Source organism: Dipodomys ordii, unplaced genomic scaffold, assembly GCF_000151885.1.
Source record: "Dipodomys ordii isolate 6190 unplaced genomic scaffold, Dord_2.0 Scaffold12, whole genome shotgun sequence".
NCBI classification, from domain to species: Eukaryota; Metazoa; Chordata; class Mammalia; order Rodentia; family Heteromyidae; genus Dipodomys; species Dipodomys ordii.
In genome coordinates this window covers 20,332,704-20,349,894 of record NW_012267228.1, presented here as the reverse complement: position 1 = coordinate 20,349,894, position 17,191 = coordinate 20,332,704, and the positions used below count along the sequence as shown (strand labels likewise).

At 48.8% G+C, this 17,191-nt stretch overlaps 1 protein-coding gene across 3 annotated transcripts in view; it reads left to right on the top strand.

The window, feature by feature from the left end:
• Window positions 1-17,191, top strand: part of Ptprg (protein tyrosine phosphatase, receptor type, G) — a 684,041-nt gene that overhangs the window by 594,832 nt on the left and 72,018 nt on the right. For 2 of the 3 annotated variants that reach the window (XM_013010502.1, XM_013010504.1), the window contains exons 12-13: window positions 68-854; window positions 15,477-15,609. In XM_013010502.1, coding sequence (XP_012865956.1) covers window positions 68-854; window positions 15,477-15,609 — 920 coding nt within the window. The remainder of the gene's footprint in view (window positions 1-67; window positions 855-15,476; window positions 15,610-17,191) is intronic. The other variant, XM_013010503.1, reaches the window with a different exon arrangement.

The following is a 17,191-nucleotide window of genomic DNA, read 5'->3' as shown; positions in this document are numbered from 1 at the left end:
TAGGAAATTACTGATCACCGTGTGCTGTCTCCTTCTGCCTCTTCTCCTCCCTCTGCTCACCTTATAGCCCACGGCCTCTCCTGCCTCTTCGGCCGACATGGCCCCCATCAGCTCCGGGTCATCTACTTGGACATCCTCGGGCATCCCCTTCTCCTTCGTTTCCATGGCAACAGGCATGGGCCCCTCCTCCAGCGGCAGCCAAGCCACCGTGGCCTCGGTGGTCACCAGCACCCTCCTGGCCGGCCTGGGGTTCGGTGGGGGCGGCATCTCCTCCTTCCCCAGTACTGTGTGGCCTACGCGTCTCCCCACGGCCCCCGCGGCCACCAAGCAGGCGGGGAGGCCGGTCCTGGCCACCACCGAGGCCTTGGCCTCATCGGGTCCCGATGGAGATTCAGCCCCCGCCAAGGACAGCGAGGGCACGGAGGAAGGAGAGAAGGACGAGAAGAGCGAGAGTGAGGACGGGGAGCGGGAGCACGAGGAGGAGGGGGAGAAGGACTCCGAGAAGAAGGAGAAGAGCGGCAGGGTGAGCCACGCTGCCGGGCAGCCCAACCAGACAGCGCACACCCCGGCCCCCTCCGCCCCCAACAGGACTGCCCAGGAGGACGGTCATCAGACTATACCGGGGCGCAGGCGGGAGCACCCAGCCACCCCCACCCTGCAGCCCGGAGAAGCGAGGAACACCACCCCAGGCCTGGACTCGGATGAGGTCCCTTCCACCCACGTGCCTCCCACAGCTACAGAGGAAGAGTCTACAGGGAGTGACCCCAGGAGTGACCCCAACCTGCCATCTAGAAGACCCCCGTCCCGAGGGGACAGATTCTCTGAGGATAGCAAGTTTATCACTGTCAATCCAGGTGAGTCCTGGCTTGCTATGTGAGGGGTACCTTGTCAGGCCTCTGTTGGGGGCAGGTGGGTCGATCATTCTTGGATTGTATATCCTGGATGTAACCAGGGCTGGTGGATGTGTCTGTCTATACTGCAGTGTCTCCAGATTTTTATCCTAACAAGAACCGACAGACCACACGTCTCCCAATGTTATCTTAGAGACCTACTGGCTAATCTCCTGCCCTAAGATCAGAATAATTCCAAAGTCTCCACCTAGCAATAATAAAAATGAGTCCGGAGGGCATCCGTCCTGAGTGGTTTACTCCTGAAGATGCTTTTGTCATTTATTGCACACACCTGGTTTAGCGTGGATTGGTGGTTGTTTTTGTGCATGCTGATCCTGGGGCTGGTCCTTTAGTATTTTTGCTCAAGGCTGGCACTCTGCCACTTGAGCCATAGCTCCACTTCTAGCTCTTTGCTGCTTCCTTGGAGATAACGAGTCTGAGGGACTTTTCTTTCCTGGCTGGCTTCAAATTGTGATCCTCAGATCTCAGCCTCCTGAGTAGCAAGGATTATAGGAGGGAGCCATCAGTGTCCACCCAGTGGCTTGGTTTTTGTTCTAGGCCTTGGGCTGGCTGTTCTACCTGGCAGCCTGGTACTGCCTCTTTCGGTAAAGGGGAAGACACAGATGACTGGCCACAGCTGTCCCAAGGCCCTACCAGGGAGTTAGGTAGGTGGGGCATTGAGAGCAAGCTACTTTAATACTGGTAAACTAGAAAGCTAACATAAGCTTCTGGGATTTGGCCGGGGGGAGGGGGGGAAGGATACTGTTGGTTGGAAGCACTGGTTTGAATTCAGAGCCCCATCCTTACTAGGCACCTACCTACCACCTGAACTGGGCCTCCAGCCCTTTTCACTTCAGCTAGTTTTAGAAGAAGATCTATTTTGCCCTAGGGCTGGCCTCGGACCACACTCCTCCTAACTATACCCCCAGGATCGTTGTGACGACAGACATGGACCATGCACAAACTTGTTGGTTTAGACTGGTCTCCATAACTTTTTTTCCCCTAGTGAGACTTGAACCCCATGCTCCCAATCTCCACCTCTTGAGTTGTGGGGATTACAGATGTGCCCTACCGCATTGAGCCGCCTTCACTCTAAAAAGTTTTCTTTAATTATGAAACGATGATACGCAGAATGAGAGGATGATGTCCAAGACAATAATGGGGAGGCCAGGACTTCATTCAAGAGAGCCATTCTGGAGGAATGAATGGACAGGTATAGCCCTAAGGAATGTGGCCCTGTCTCCCAGAGCTTCCATTGGCTAATTGACAAAAGCAGGGCGGGGCTGGTATGGTCTCTCTTTCTGAAATCTTCCTTACCCCATACCAGTAGCACACTCTGACCTTACTGAGCTGCCCTGATCTCCTCTATTGGGAAGCTCTGAAGCACTGTAGGGTTGTTATTGTTGTCAAGGGTTTTCTTAATAAGGAATTCTTCATTTTGCCAGACTACAAGATGTTTAGCAACAATTTTTTTTTTTTTGCATCTAAGCTGTTGTGGAAGATTTTTTTTCTTTTTTTTTTCTTTTTAAAAAAAAGGCAGCTGGTAAATATTTATTTGCTTTTGCACTTGTAAACATTAAAATTCATCTAAAGCTGAGATCTCGTATGTTAAGATACAACTTAGAATAAATTTTCATGTGTTGAATTGACTTTGCGTCGTAAAGCTGGTATGAACTAATTTCTCGAAGGAGGGTCTCCTGTGGCTATTGCTCAGTTTGTTACAGTTTTGGGGAAAGATGCCCAGGAGCCTTCTGTGAAACTGGGTGAAAGGAATATGGAATCCCCCAAAAATATTCCAGTCGGAATAGAACGTTCTGTCTCCAGGGAATAGCTGTGGAAAAGGTGAATTTCTTAACATGTGAAGCAATCTCAGGACTCAGAAGCAGACACTAGACTGGCACAAGTCAGCACAGGACTGGATACTGGGGAGAGGACATAGATGAAGACAGACTTCCGTTCTCCTGCTATGGAAGTGGAGGAGCTTGAGAAGATTCCAGAAACAAATGTATGACTAAGTTAGTTGCGAGAGTCAGGGAGGGGACAGTGTAGTGTGAGACCAATGGAAGAACATAGCAGGCTGCAGGAGCCGCAGATCTAAAGATGCCAGGTGCAGGAATGTATTTGAAGGCATAAGAAAGCCTTGAAGAGAGGGGCCGGGGAGGAAAGAATGGGGTCAAATGAGTGACACTCAGAGAAGCATGAGGTTTTGTGTTGTGGCAGTACTAGGCATGAATTCAGGGCAACTGGGGATTCCAATCTCTTGGAGTTGTCTGCCCAGGTTGGCTTCAAACCACAATCCTCAGATTTCAGCCTCTTGAGGATTACACGTGTGAACCACCAATGCCCAGCTTGGATGAGGTTGATTCTTCTTGAGATGAAAAACCAATGTCAGAATTCAGCTCAGGGGGAGGTCATTGGCCTCTGTGTGCAGATTATACAGGAGAGACAGGAATGGAGGCAGGAAGGCCTGTTTGGAGACAGTGCCCATGTAGTCATTGTGTGTGATGGTCTCCAAAGAGAAATGATGGACTTAGACTTGATTTTCAAGTTTGTGTGGTTCTTCCTCTGTACCAGGAACTGTGGCCAGAGCTGTATTCTCACCATGTGCCAAATCTTATTTGCCCAGACTCTGAAAATCCAGGTAGAAAGAGAACAGGGCCCAGTGTTTAAAAGGCTTGAAGAAGGACCGGATTCCAGACCCTGGCAGGTGGTAGAAATGGGTTTCTGCCAGTGGAGTCAGATAGATTCTGGATTCTGGGAAAAGGGGAGAAGAAAAACTCCTTTAAGCCAGGCACCAGTGGCTCATGCCTGTAATCCTAGCTACTCAGGAGGCTGAGATCTGAGGATCTGGGTTCAAAGCCAGCCCGGCAGGAAAGTCCTTGAGACCCTTATCTCCAATTAACCACCAGAAAATTGGAAGTGGCTCTGTGGCTCAAGTGGTAGAGCGCTAGCCTTGAGCTAAAGAGCTGAGGGACAGTGCCCATGCCCAGGGTTCAAGGCCGGTGACCGACAAAAAAAAAGAAAAGAGTAAAAAGAAAAGCCTCCTTTGGACATCAGAGCACACCCACAGCCTTCCAGAAGTAGCTTTTGGAATCAGATTAGTTTGCTCAGCTCAGTCCCTCCATCACTGTGGAGTGGAGCGGACCATAGTCCCTTAGTGCAGGAAGTGATGTCAATGAATGGAGTTACCCTTCTTGTGACAAGAAGGGCTGGTGGAAGCAAAACTCAGGTGACACAGAGTTCACAGTGGCACATCTGAGGAGACCTCCCCCTCCCCCCAAAAAAAGGTCTTTCTAGCATTCATCCAAGGATGTTAGAAAGCAGGCTAACTTGAGTCTCCTGATGGCTGCATTAATGATCGCCCGTGGGACCCCCATCAATCCAAGCCTCTCCAGCCTTGGGGCTTGAACTCGAGGTCTTTCTCTAAGTTTCTTTTGCTCAAGGCTAGCGCTCTATCACATGAGTCACACACAACTCAACTTCCAGACTCTTGGAGTGATTACATGGAGATAGGAGTCTCTCGGAATTTTTAGCCTGGGCTTGTTTTGAACTGCGATCTTCAGATCTCAGCCTCCTGAGTAGCTTCTCTGCCACCTTTAGCCAAATGGCCAAGTCTACATTTTCCCAAAGCCAAAGAAGAGCTTCCTTGGAATTGCAGGCAATGTGCATTTTTTTGCTTATTTATTCTGGGGTGTGTGTGTGTGTGTGTGTGTGTGTGTGTGTGTTGGTAATGGGGCTTGATCTCAAGTGTGTGTGTGTGTGTGTGTGTTGGTAACGGGGCTTCATCTCAAGGCTACTTGCTCTCACTTGGTTTTTCCACTCAAGATTGGTGTTCTACCACTTGAGCTACAGCTCCACTTCTGGCTTTTTGGTGGTCAGTTGGAGATAGAATCTCATGGACTTTTTTTCCCAGGCTGGCTTCAAACCATGATCCTCAGCTCTCAGCCTCCTGAGTAGCTAGGATCACAGGCGTGAGCCACCAGCTCCCAGCAGAGGAAGTCTTCATTTGAAAGAGATTATGGGATTGTTTCCCTCCCCCTCAAAGCTTCATTGTACATATTTTCAGCTGTGGCCACCACAGTTCTCATTCGCACTTGCTCCCTTCAGCCTTACAAAGCAACCACGGATCACACCTAACCCAGAGGATAGACAGGTGAAGTAGGGAACTTTGCTTACAAAGGCGGGTCTGATTTGTTTCAGAAGGTCTATCACTGAAAAGTCTTTGGATCAATATTTGCTTGTATCTGTTCCACATGTATTTTTTTTCAAATTCAGTGAAAAAGAATTATCTGAAGAAAATTTTTTAAAAAGCAATCATCTTGGGGGGGTGGGGGTGGTCATGGGGCTTGAACTCTGGGCCTGGGCACTGTCCCTGCGCTCTTCCCCTCAAGGCGAGCCACAGCGCCACTTCCAGTTTTCTAGTGGTTTATTGGAGATAAGAGTCTCATGGACTTTCCTGCCCCAGCTGGCTTTGAACCGAGATTCTCAGATCTCAGCCTCCTGAGTAGCTAGGATGACAGGTGAGAGCCACCGGCACCCAGCTAAAAATGCTAATGTTTAAAGTGACAAAGCATGTTAAGTTTTGAGCAGTATCTCTAAGAGGCTTGTCTTACCACCTTCTATGTCCTGAGCTTGCTCTTCCTTTGCTATTTGATAGCATTGTTTTAAGGAGTGATTTTAATATCTCCTGGGAAAGAAGAAGAGAACTTTCCCATCAGAGACATGGCAAGCTCACACACAGAAATCACATAGTTCATGTCGGTGAAGGAAAAGGACCAGGCATTGAACACTAGGGGGTGGTAGTGAGGACTAGAGAAAGCTGGAGAGCATGTGTCCTTTCTCAAGAGGAGCAGGGAGAGACTGGCAGTGTTGAGCCTCTCTGGGAGTGGTGATTGCTACATTGACCACTGCCTGGGAGCCTGTTCTGGGACTGGACACTTCCTCCAGCCAAAGCCTCTTTGAGCATCTCTTCAGCACCCAGCCATCAGCTGGATGTGAGCTATATGGTAACCTGGCATGTGGTCCTTCCTCCAGAGCCTCAGCTGAAGGAGAAGGCAGATGCTAAGCCAGTTGCTACAGTAATATGTTCTTGGGGGGTAGGGGAAGAAGGAGGGTTTCAGTATGTCCCTGGCCAAAACATTTCAGAGTGCACAGTCTACAAACACAGCCTCGAGTTCTGGCATTGTCTGGTTTTGTTTTCTTTTTTTTTTCAAATGGAAACTTGCGCAGAATTCCAGGGTGTGAACCTTCACGGGCTCACTCACTGCAGGCTCAGCCCTGGGCCAGCCCAGTTCAGTCCCTAGCAGCTGACAGCCTACAGCCAGATCTCACCATAGCCTGCCGTCGGGTGGCCCACAAGCTACAAGTGGACTGACTAGGGTTGTTTGTCTGCTTTGAGCTAGAACAGAGCCACCCCTACTCCTCTTGTGGCAAGCCAAAGGCACCTCTTTGGAATCCTCAAGCTCTATGGAACCCAACTTTAAAAGATTTAACTGTTGAAATAACGACGACATTCTTGGTTCACGTGTGTTCCAGGCAGACAGAGAAGTGTAAGCCACTTGCCCTACAGCACCCCCTTGAGGGCCATGATGGTATGGTTGCCATCCGGTGAGGAGGAAAGCAGGGCCCAGGATGATCTCTTGACTCCATGATACCTGGGAAGGGCCCATCCCCAGCCTTGAACTCCCTTTGTGCTATGGTACTAATCCTACAGTGAGTAACCCAGATGGTTGCAGGTGAAATATTAATTATTAAGTGAACTTCTGTTGTATTATTCCTAGGGATTGAGCTCGGGGCCTGGGCTCCATCCCCGTGCTTTTAAACTCAAGGCTACCTCCCTGGTACTTGAGCCACAACTGGCTTTTTGGTGGTTAACTGGAGATAAGAGTCTCATGGACTTTGTTGCCCAGACTGGCTTTGAACCTCCATCCTCAGTTCTCAGCCTCCTGAGTAGCTAGGATTACAAGCATGAGCCAGTGGCGCCTGACTTTAAGTGAATGTTTTAATGTGTGCTTCTAAAACCCCACCAGTTTTCCACTTACACAGGGGTTCTCTTATCAACAGCAATGTTGGCCCTTCTCACGAGGCAAAATTGGGAAGCTTCTGGAAACATTGTGCTTGTCACACAGGGACAGGTTGTTCCTGATTTCTGGCCTGATTTCAGAACTCTGGGCTGCCCATTTCCCCAGTACCCACTTTGGGTAAAAGTGCTTACCCAGCCACTAAATGTGGTTGGATATCCTTCTTCAAAGTATCTGGATCCTGGGAAGTATCTGTCAATGTTTCCCTTCTCCCAGCGCCCCCAGCCTTAGAACTATGACATTGTTCATCCTAGAACCCTACTAAGGAGACTGCAGTCAGGAATTCAGGTTGTAGGGACTGGTTTCTTTGACATAAGGTAATGAATGGCATTTGTCCCCAACTAATTTGAGAATCGCATGATGTTACAAGAAAGTGGCTATGGGGGAGCAGTGTTATAAGATAGGACTGGTTATATTTATGAGATTGGGAATTGAATTAGGAATTGCTAACTTACACCATAGATTTCCCAGCATTTAATAGATACGGCAGAGCATCACTATCTCAGTCTGATGAAGCAGGCCTGAGCACTGGGGAAGAGCCTGTTCACTATTACCAACAGAGGCAAACAGTACTCTCATTTGACTCATGTGGCTCACAGAACACAGCACCAGGCCTGTCCTGTCACAGTAGAATGTGTGTATCTGGAACCAACACATTGTCCCTTTGCCACAGTGGCTCAGATACCCTCAGATACCCTCAGGGCTCCAGGAAGAAAAAAAAAAAAGGAATATCTTGTAGCCCTATTTAAAAAAAAGAAAAAGTTGTCCAGTCACTTCCCACTTGGCAGAATGCCTCTATTTTAAACATGTAAAAAAGTAATAAAAATGTGAAGAAATGAGCTGGGTGCTGGTGGTTCATGCTTGTAATCTTAACTCCGGGAGGCCGAGATGTGAGGATCATGTTTCAAAGCCAGCTTGGTCAGAAAAGTCCCTGTGAGACTCTTATCTCCAATTAACCACCAGAAAACAGGAAGTGGTTCTGTGGCTCAAAGTGGTAGAGCACTAGCCTTGAGCAAAAAAGCTCAAGGACAGCAGCCAGGCCTTGAGTTTCAGGCCAAAAATAAATTAATAATAATAATAATAAGTGAAAAAAATGGGACCCCTTTTTTGTGTGTTGCTTAGTGAAACCATCAAAGTGCATAGTTCCTATAAAACACAGTGCAACTGTCCCTAAAAAAACATGAAAATGCAATGCCCATAGGATCTAGCCATTCTACTGCGGAGTAATACATCCAAAAGAGGTTTTGAAGGGATATTTTCACACTGTGTTTACAGCTGCATTAATCACACACATCAAGGGATAGAGGCAACTCTTGTTCATTCATGGATGAGTAGATAAACAAACTGGAATATTACCTAGTTGTGTGTGTGTGTGTGTGTGTGTGTGTGTGTGTGTGCGCGCGCGCGCACGCGCACTTACATACATACATGTTGCAGTTTGAACTCAGGGCCTGGTGCTTGCTAAGCGTGCAGCCACATCCCTAGCTCTTTTGTCTTTAGTTCTTTTTCACATGGGGATCTCACTTTTTTCCTAAGCCATCCTGGACTGAAGTCCTCTTGATATTTCTCACATAGCTGTAATGACAAGCATCTACCACTGTGCTCAGCCTTTTTTTTTTTTTTTTAATTGATTGAGGTGGGGATCTTTTGAATTTTTTGCCTGCGCTGGACTCCAACCATAATCCTCCCCATTTCTGCTTCCCTAGTAGCCAGAATGACTAACTTGAGTCACCACATTGCACATTATTATCCAGTCTTAAAAACAAATGTCGTACGTTGGGGATGAACCTTGAGGACATTATCCTAAGTGAAATAAACCAGTGACAAGAAGACGAAAGCCTTGTGATTCCACTTGTAAGAACCTAGGTTAGTCATAACTCAGAAAACAGGAAGTAGAAGAATGGTTGTCAGAAGCAATAAGCAGGACAATAAAAAGCTATGTTTGATGGTGACCGAGTTTTAATTTTGTTCTGCTGTTTGATTGCACAACAGGATAAATATACTTAGCATTATGAAACTATAGAAATAGGTAGGATGGTACATTTCCTGTGTTTCTTAAAATTACAATTGGAAAAAATGCAGCCACCCTCATTTTTTTTAACATGGGTAGTTTGTGTGTGTGTGTGTGTGTGTGTGTGTGTGTGCATGTGCATCTGTGTATGCCTGTGTATGTGTGTTTGTGTATGTGTGTACTACCAGCACCGGAGCTTGAACTCAGGGCTTACACGCTATCCCTTAGCTTTTTTGTGTTGCTCAAGGCTAGCATTCTACTACTTCAGCCACAGCTCCACTTCTAGCTTTTTGATGGGTAGTTGAACTCACACAGGCTTTGAACCATGATCCTCAGATCTCAGCCTCCTGAGCAGCAAGGATTACAGGCGTGATACACTTCTGCCTGGCAGCAAGTATGTTTTTAATGAAGATGTTACTCAGAACCCATGTGGCATTATCCCAGAGGGGGGCAGCCTGTCCATTTGAACATACAGATGATGGTGCTTCTCTCTATCTCGCTGTGAAAGCTAGGACCATGCTTTGTCCACTCCCCGCAGTGTCCTCACAGATCCAAGCTAGTTTTAGTCCTAAAAGCATAAAGGTTCTTGTCCGGGAGCTGGAGCTGAGCCCTGATTTGGGGGTTGGGTGGGGAAGGAAGCATTTGAGTTGGGTCTGTCCATGTATGGCTGCCTGTAACATTTATAGTACATTGTACTCCGTTTTTATTTGCTTCTACTGGGATAAGAGCCAAGCCAGTAAAAGGCAAACAGCATTAATTCAGTGATGACATATGCCACTGAAAACTGTTTTTCTTTTCTTTTTTTTTTATTTTTTTAAAAAGCAGAATGGAGGCACTTTATTCTGATTGTGCTGGATGCAGAGCTGAGATGAATTCTGGGAGCAGATAGCTAAGGGTCGCCTAGATTTCTTCTTCTGCATTAGTCTGGAGAGCCTCGTCTCCAGTCTCACGCTCCCGGATTCACTTGGAAGCCGCTTTCTGCAGAAGGCATGCTCTCTGAGCCTGGATCCCTCCTCATTGTAGGCCACAGAACCTGCCTGGTACCTGACTCAGGGGCAGCTTTGTCAGCATGCTACCCGGCCCGCTGCCCCCCCCACCCCCCACGCCCTGCAATCACACCCCTTCTAGAAACTCTTAATAATTTTGTTTAATTTTTGTGTGTTGTGTGTGTGTTGTGTTTTGTTTTTTGTGCTAGTCCTGGAGCTTGAACTCAGGCCTTGAGCTCTCACATGGCTGTTTTTTGCTCACATCTGGGATTTCGCCATCTTGAGCCACACCTCCAAGTCTGGCTTCTTGCTATTTAATTGGAAGTAAAAGTCTCACAGATTGTCTTAAAGCTCAGATCCTCAGATCTCAGCCTCCTTTGTAGCTAGGATTACTGCTGTGAGCCACCAACACCCAGCTTGAAACTCTCAATAATCTTTGAATGAGAGGCCCCACTGATTCTATTTGCATTTGGCCCTGTAAATTGCTATCATTTAGAACCTCTTTGCATAGATTATCTCATTTAATCCTCATGGCTCCCTGGAGAGGGGGATATTAACACGTATCTCCTTTTGATAGAGGACAGACGTGTGGCTCAGTGATGAGCATTCATTTGCTCAAAAGCCACAACAAGAGACAAGTCAGAGCTTGTACCCAGGTCTGCCTGATTCTGATGTTCAAGACATCAGAATTACACTGCCTTCGTTGATGCAGAAGGTTTTTAACCCTCATTTTGCCTGTCACAGTGTAAATTACCCATATGCAAGTTACTGCATAATAACAATAGTACATGGGAAATTCTAGAAGCAAACAGTTGTAAATTGTGTACCATTCTGAGTAGCCTGAAGAAACTTGACAGAGTTTTGCTTCATCCTACTCAACTGTTTTCACATAGTATGCATGGCACTCTTTCTTAGCTACTAATAGCTATCTTCGTTATCAGATTGGCTGTCCCTGGGTACCTGGTCCCCATTGTCTTAAATTACCCTCAGTTTACTTCATAATGGCCCCACAGCAGAGTGGTGATGCTAGCAATTCTTGTATGCCTAAAAGAAGCCCTGAAGTGCTTCCTTTATGAGAAAAGGCTTAATAAAAAGAAAATCATACATTGGGTTTGTTAAGGAGCAGTAAGATATGTTGAGAGAGACCACATTCACATAGCTCTCACCCTAACGTGCTATTAACATGTGCTGTCTTTCACTATTAGTTATGGTTATTCTCATACCACTTCTTTCTGCATGAAGCTTTCTCATAAACAGTGCGTAGGAGAAAGCAATCTAGAAGGCATCAGGTATCCACTGGGGGTCCTCGGATGGATTCCAGAAATCATGGGGCTTCTCTAGCGTTCCCTGGTCTCTGGGTGTCTTGGCCTGGGGAAGGTTCCTTGAGATGTAGAGGTGCGGACAGTGCAGGGTTCTGTGTGTCCTTAGTAGTTCCTGGCAGCTTGCTCCACAGATATAGCCAGCAGTAGGACAGGTGTCTTGCAGAAGGATGGCAGGAATGGGGGTCTTGTCTCAGGAAAGACTGTGAGGTTGCAGCTTCTTTGCGGCAGTGCCACAGTCAGCAGCCCCTGTGCCCACGCCCTGCATCCGAGGTGCCGTGTGGCTGTGACTCATGCATTCAGGTACGACAGGGAGGAGGAGTCAGAATCAGCGGACACCCGTCCCGGCACCATCTGCCTGGTGTGCCGTGCTGCGATGTTGGTGGGGAAGAGAGTCCGGATGGTGGTGATGGTGACGAGGATTATGCTTCTGCAGATGGCGGCGTTGACAGTCACAACAGCTAACGTTAGCCAGGTCCTGCCGAGTGCCAGCAACACTCTCCGAGTGTTGGACATGTACTAATTTAATCCTCACACCACCACCATCACAATAACAGTCCACAACATTATCTGCGTTGACAGAGGAGGAAACTGAGGCACAAAGAAGGTTGGTTCCCTTACCCAGACTTGTACAGCTAGTAAGAAGCAGAGCTTTCTTCCTGTTCTGCTGAAGGCCAGATGGAAATCCATCCTGCTGTAGTTAGGAACAGTTTGTACTTGAGTGTCCTGTCCACAAGAAGCAGCAAGCAGCACAACATAATGACGATGACTGTATTTACTCACTTTTAAGCATCCTACACATAATTTCTCAGTGAATGTGCCTAACCCTCCTATAAAGTAGCCTTTTTTTTCATCCCATTGTAAACCAGATTGGTTTTTAAGTGACTGGTTAAAGGTCACACAGGAAGCAGCAGAGATGAGATTTGAACCTGTGATCTTAACTACTCCACCCTCCAGAGATAACACAAACTGAGGGCATAAGGAGACCTCACAGAGAAGATAGCTCCAGAATCAGGAGCAGGGTCCTAGAAGAGCTCCCAGGGGCCAGAGGAGAAGAGCATTTCTGGTAGTGAGAACAGCAGGGCAAAGGCAAAGAGGGGGCAGATAGGTGTGGTTAGAAGATAGGAGGAGAGGATGCCAATCAAGGATGCTAGGACTTGGCTGTGCAGGGACTCACGACCGTGGGCCAAGAGGGGCTCCTCAGGATAGTGACAAGATTTCAGGTCACCTGGAGATAGAATCCAGTTCTAGGACCCTAAGTGCCATGATGACAGAGGCATGATGTGAACTTGAAAATGAAATCGACATCCTCATGCCCCACGTGCAAATCAGTAGTTACTCATATGTCTATTCTTCATGGAAAAGGCCTCAGCAAATGCGACTATCTACCAGGCTAGGAATCCGGCTGTGGTGGGCAGCAATTTTTTCCATTTCTTCATGTTGTAAGGTGCTGGCTGCAACTTGAGATCTCCAGACATTGCCTTTGAGGGTGGAGGATTTCCAGTGGTGGTCTCCATCCTTCCCCCTCCCCAAAATAGGACTCCAGAGCCCCACATGGTATGATGAAATGACTCTGAATGGTGCATCCAGAGTCTAGCCCAGCTCTGAACCTGATTCGCTTGTGAATTTGAGACCCTCACCCTGCCCAGACCTCCTTTCTGTCCCCCAGCAACACTGACACGCCCATGCTAATAGCTACAATCTTGTCTGGATCCTGGATCTCCCCCTGGGAGAACTTGGAACAACTCAACCTTGCAGAGGAGGAGGGAGGGCTCTTCCAGAGCTGTCCATGTAATTTCAGGAATAAATACAGTGCTAATTTCCCTCACAACAAGATCATTTCTCTGCCCCCAAGAAGGCCTGGAAAGTCTGCAGTAGTATTACAGGATTTCAGATAGGAGAAGTACTGTGCAGCTGATACTTCCAATAACTGGTTAGAAATGCACGCAGAAGGCATTATTGGGACCAAGAAACCTTTGCGAGGGTTTAGGACAGAAGAGAAGGATTTGCATCCTGCCTGCCACAATCCCACCGTCAAGAATCCTTTTCTGTAAGGAGTGGCAGAGAAATAAGACACTGGGGGAGTCCCCTAGCACCTGAGGCCTTCCCAGGGTAAATACTGAGTTAATTGGACACGTGACCTGTCTATCAGGCCTCCTGACATTGTTTTCTTTTCATTAACAGTACCTGCAGGTCTTTGAGATGCCCCCACCCCCACATCCACCAGATAATTGCCTGGCTGAGCTGACCCCTGATGGGGCTTCATAAATTCATTCTCATTTGCAACTCTGGTTCCTCACAAGGACTTCACAGTCAAAACACTCTATGTCTGATGTCTGTCTCCCTCTTGTTTCAGCCACTATTACCATAGCTTAGATCTGAAACCACTTCCCCCCTAATTCAGCCTCCCAGGCTCTAGCTGATCTGGATTCTAATTTTCCCTCTTGGTCATGTATCTCTTGTGGTCATATTTTCTCCTGGCTGACTCTCCATCCTTCAGATCTTCCCTGAGTGCTTCCCAGTAACCTGTATTTGCATGCTGATTGCCCCTTGGGGGAGGGGGGGGCTGCTTCTTCTCCTTTAAATGACTCCTCCCCTTCGTGCAGAGAATTGCTTCTGTCTGAGGCGCTGCTCCCTCCCCATCCTGTAGCCCTGTGTCTGGCACACAGTAGGGCCAGCTGGTATATCCATGCAAGGTAAAATGGGGCCCAGAGAAATGAGCTGGCACAGCCAGGAAGGCTACAGTAAGATGATCTGTAGTGGTTTTGAATCAGTGTGTTTACCCTGCTTGGCTCTGTGTGTTTACTTGTAAGTTGGAGATAATAAGGCCCCACCTGTCCCAGGGGCCTGTGCCTAAACAAAGGTGTTGGGTGGAAAGTCCTTGAGAGGAAACCCAGTAAAACCCACCAGAACACACCTCCTCGCAGCTCCGGAGCCTTGCCTCTTTAAATATCTCTCAAGGCCAATTATGTCTTTCTGCTCAGCCCACCTTCCCTCCCTGGGAAACGCAGCCTGATTAGCCCAGCATTTAGTCCATCCTGCAGAGGGGCACTGGGCCGGCAGTGTGCTGGCCTCATTTTCACAGAGTGGGTGGAATCCTTGCCCAGCACAAACCAGCTGCAGCCAGCTTCCGATGGTTCAAGCCATCCCTCTGCATTCTCACCTCTGTCTCCGCTCCCCCTCACCTCCGTACACCTGTGCTGTTCTCCAGCCGCCTAGTCTGGCCTCTGAGCTCCATTGGAGCCACCTGGCCATTTTCCGGTGCCTCAAGAGAGACTAGGCTCTCGTGCTGAGGCTCGTGGGGGGCTGGAGCAGCAGCGGAGAAAAACAGATGCCTGGGTAAGACGTCTTCGTTAAGGAGAAAATCCTGAACCCATTGGCCGACTTGCCTTGTTTAACGGCAAGCGTGTGGCTGGCTACTTAGAGCTGAGTGAGTGTGGCTTCCTGTCTTCACTGGTGTGGGAGCTTTTGGAAGGATCAAGGGTAGGTTCTGGGCTCCTGGGAGCTGGAACTTTCACGGAGCCAGGCAGGGGAAGCCTGTGAGCAGAAGGGATGGGTGCAGACACCAGGGTGAGAGTATCATTGCCCTGGTCCCACACCCACCGCCGGCTGGCCCAGCTGGAGCTCCACCCTTGAATGGCTGTCCCACCCTGACCCTGTCCAACAGAGCAGGGTGGAGTCACTGTGGGAGGACAATGGGTGGGAAGACAGCAAGAACCCATGGCCACTTGGTCCAGACTGGCTTTCCTTAGACCTCTCCAGAAACCCAGGGCACTTCCTGTGGACATTCTCCCTCTCCAAGCAGTGAGTCGCATTGTCTCAGTGCATCCAGAGTTGGATGGGTTGGGAGTGTCTGTGGAGTCAGGTAGGTCATCTTCCTCCTGCCTAGCTCTTGTTACAAACATCTTACTTACAAACTTCATCAGCACATCCATCCTACTGACCGGTAGAAATTACCACCCGCAGAGGAGGCTGTATTCGGCTTTGGACAGAGCAGGACACAAAAGGACTGCAGCCTTCCCTTCCTGCCCCACCCCTCACCCCTACTCCTCCAGGACAGCCCAGGGTGAGCAGCTGAGTTCACTGGAAACCACACAGAATGGGGTGGGGCGCCACATCATGCTGGGGCTCCCCCAGGCGCGCTCCCTGGCCTGCCTTGGTGGTCTAACTGGGATGGTTTCTCTTGGCAGCAGAGAAGAACACCTCTGGAATGATAAGCCGGCCCTCTCCAGGGAGGATGGAGTGGATCATCCCTCTGATTGTGGTATCAGCCTTGACCTTCGTGTGCCTCGTCCTTCTCATTGCTGTGCTAGTGTACTGGAGGTGAGTGATGGAGGAGCTCCCACAGGGTGTGGGGGGGGCGGGGATGAGTGTGTGAGGGGGCATGGGGTGGGGGGGCACGCTGGCCAGCTGTTGCTCACCCATGAAAACTGAGCCAGCTGAGAGCTAGTGACAAGATCTTATCTCTGGAAGATGACACAGGCCAAAACATTTACCTTTGAGGTGTAAGCTTCCAGGATTTAAGTACCAAGGAGGTTTTGCCTGAAAAGCAGGGGGAGATCCAAGTTGAAGCTTCCCAGCTCTGCTGTTTGCTGGATTCACATCCCATTTCCAATTTTAGTTTGTGAGCCTGCCAAGTGAGTTGCTAAGTTCCAGAGCATTTCCTGGTTCTCTGAGACCACATACCACTTGGCTGTAGCCACTGAGTAAGTCCTCTTCACCTTCATGCTGTTTTTATAGCCTTTTGCTGAAGATTAAATGGGATAGTACGGATCCAGTTCATGTATAATGTCATATTTAATAGTGGTGATGTAAAAGTGGCAAGTGGTAAGCCACCCTTCTGTGATGATTGTCCCGATGGTGCCCACTGTGCCCCACCAGGGCCATTCCCGCTGCCTGAGTCTCTGTCAATATTCTGTGTTTTCTTAGCTAGACCCTCTCAGCCAGTTCACCTGAGAAAGCCAGGCTGGCCACTTGACAGGCCTGGCTGCTTGCCCCTCCCAGACCAAAGTCTAACAAGCATCACCAGGGAGAAACAGGTGTTGTCCTTTGATCCCTCCCTCCCTCCCTCCTTCCCTCCCTACTTTGCATTCCTTCAATTAAGGTTGAGAACCTGCCACCTGGATAGGCACCTGTAATACAAAGGTGAGCAACTTAACAATTCCAGTTCTCATCGAGCCTCCAGTGAGTGGAGGATCCAGGCCAATAAACAATTAAGATGTAAGTCCTGAGACGATGTTGTGTGTCATCCAGGAAAGAAAATCTGGGAAGAATAGGAACATAACAGTTTCATGTTCAGACTGGCGATGGAAAAATCTAAGCGGGGCAATGACAGATGAACAGGCCTCCATGAGGGAATCAGATGGGCTCCATCTCAGCCTAACCCCGTGCTCCTCGAGGCAGAGGGAAGATCAAAGGCACCTGGGTGAGGGGCGGGCTGGCATGCTGCCATGATGTAAGTGGCAGGAGCATGAGTGGAGAGGCAGAGTAGAAGAGGGTCAGGCGATGGTCAGCCTTGAGGGCCTTCGATGGCACATTACCTGTGGCTATGACACCTACTGGGTTTGGTACAGAAGAGTGACATGATGCGACTTGATGACCTGGTTGCTGTGCAGAGATTGAAGCAGGGCAGGTGAGAGACAGGCAAAGGAAGCAGCTGCAGCAAAGCAACGGGAGAGCCAGTGATGGCAGGGTTGGTCCTAAGGCAGGGGGCAGGCATCAGTTGCCTGGAGATGGATTTCAAAGGTGAGATTCACAGAACGTACAGGCAGGTCTCCTTCCTGTGTGTCCTGGGGTCTAGGGACTAGAACCTGGGCCAACAAAAGGCACCATCTCAGGCTTCCCCAGGTGTTTGATTGTAACGATAAACCTGTCACTGCTGCTGACCAGGAGGGGATGAACTACC